This window comes from Lucilia cuprina, chromosome 3 (genome assembly GCF_022045245.1).
Source record: "Lucilia cuprina isolate Lc7/37 chromosome 3, ASM2204524v1, whole genome shotgun sequence".
Lineage (NCBI taxonomy): Eukaryota > Metazoa > Arthropoda > Insecta > Diptera > Calliphoridae > Lucilia > Lucilia cuprina.
Genome location: NC_060951.1, coordinates 65,656,717 through 65,658,422, shown reverse-complemented (window position 1 = coordinate 65,658,422; position 1,706 = coordinate 65,656,717). Strand labels below are relative to the sequence as shown.

Below are 1,706 nucleotides of genomic sequence, written 5' to 3'. Positions count from 1 at the left end.
ATATATACATATGTACTTTTATGACAAACTTACCTTCTTAACACTGATTCTGTGGCCTTTAAACTTCTTTTGCTATTAAAAGATTTCTTAACATCCGTTTTGCCATTAAATTGTGGCACTACTTGCTGCACCATACAATAACAACGAGTATGATTATGTGGATGATTATGATATTGCTGTTGCATTTGATAACGAAACATGGTTGCGGTTGCTGTCGATGTAGATGCTGCCGATGATGTTGATGGCAATGACATTGTTGCTGTTGTCATATTTGAATTGCTGACGTTAATGTTTGTAGCTGCCGCACTGCCACCAACGCTACTACTGCAACAGTCTGCTGTACAAAAGTTGCTCGTAGCATTAACTTCCTTCTCTGGTAGTGTAGTCTTTAAAGTGGCAAAACGCATACAATATAAGTGAGGACGTCCGTTGTATGTGTTACTAGAGTAGGAAGAGTTTGTACGTTTACAGCATAAACGTGAAATGGGTTCTGAAATTAATAATGAAAGGAAATTTAAATTTAATTTCATGAACAATAGAAAATAGATTTCGGTTCGTTTAAAACCGTTTGTGTCGAATTTTAAAGCATATCAGCTTTTTCTTGAAAAAAACCTTTTATGAGAGAAATGTTTAATTAAGGACTGATCCTCATAACATTTTGATGAGAGATTTCTGTTTGTATTGAACATGTCTAATCATCGCTGTTCTCGTATTTTTACGTCATTAAAAACTATTCTGAAAGAAACATCACATAATGCATATAGATCTTCAAAACCAATCTTCATTTTGTAGATCGAATTTTATTTGGTAATTTTAAACTACAGTAATGAGCATTACAGTAGTTATCTGAAGAAGACCTTAACTATGTATATTGGGATAAGGTCAGTTATAGACCGATCACTGTAAAATTTGATAAAAAGATTTTGGTTGGTTTGGTTTAGTGTGACTATATGCCGACTATGTGAAAATGTTGATCGATATTTTACATTTTCAATACTAAACAAACTTTGCTTTTAAAGAAAATTTGTGAAAATTTTGAGCAAACAGACGTTCAAGATATACCCAGAATATACATGTAATCTTGTGTGTTTGATACTAATAATCAATTATTTAATTATTGTTGATTATTAAATGTTGTTGATTTAAGTAATTGTGAATAATTCATTACACTTTTTATTGTGTTATTAATAAAAATATCAACTTAAAATTTCTCATTGTAATAATTATGTATTAATAAAGTAGTCAACTACGTTTTTATTTAAACATTGAGATAATATGACACGAGTAAAGGAAATATAATATGATTTTTATAATACAATTTATTTACATTTCATTAACTACATTAAAAATTATAAAAAAAGACATTTTTTAATTGCAACCAATAAACGCATATAGAAAAATGTATAAAAATTATACATTTGTAAATACCCAGCTAAAACTTTAATTACTAAGTTGGCAGGTTGAAAAGCAAACGGTTTCCCTTGTGAGGTAAATAATAAATGATTTAATAAAAAAACGTGTTAGCAATTAAGGATAGTATGTTATTAGTTAAGTAAAAACAATTGAAAGTCATTACCGTAGCAATTTTTGCTGGGATGTCGTGCAAAATATATTTCATTTAAATGATTTTACGCTATTGTTTATTTTGTTTTATTTTGCGTGTAATTTGTTTTCTATTAAATAATTTAATGCAATTCAATTCAATC

The 1,706-nt window shown here is 28.7% G+C and overlaps 1 protein-coding gene across 1 annotated transcript in view; it reads left to right on the top strand.

The window, feature by feature from the left end:
* The first annotated feature begins 198 nt into the window (after positions 1–198).
* Positions 199–1,706, top strand: part of LOC124419026 (cholecystokinin receptor-like) — a 3,127-nt gene continuing 1,619 nt past the window's right edge. Inside the window, exon 1 of the mRNA XM_046947148.1 lies at positions 199–416. Within this exon, the coding sequence (XP_046803104.1) occupies positions 199–416 (218 nt within the window). The remainder of the gene's footprint in view (positions 417–1,706) is intronic.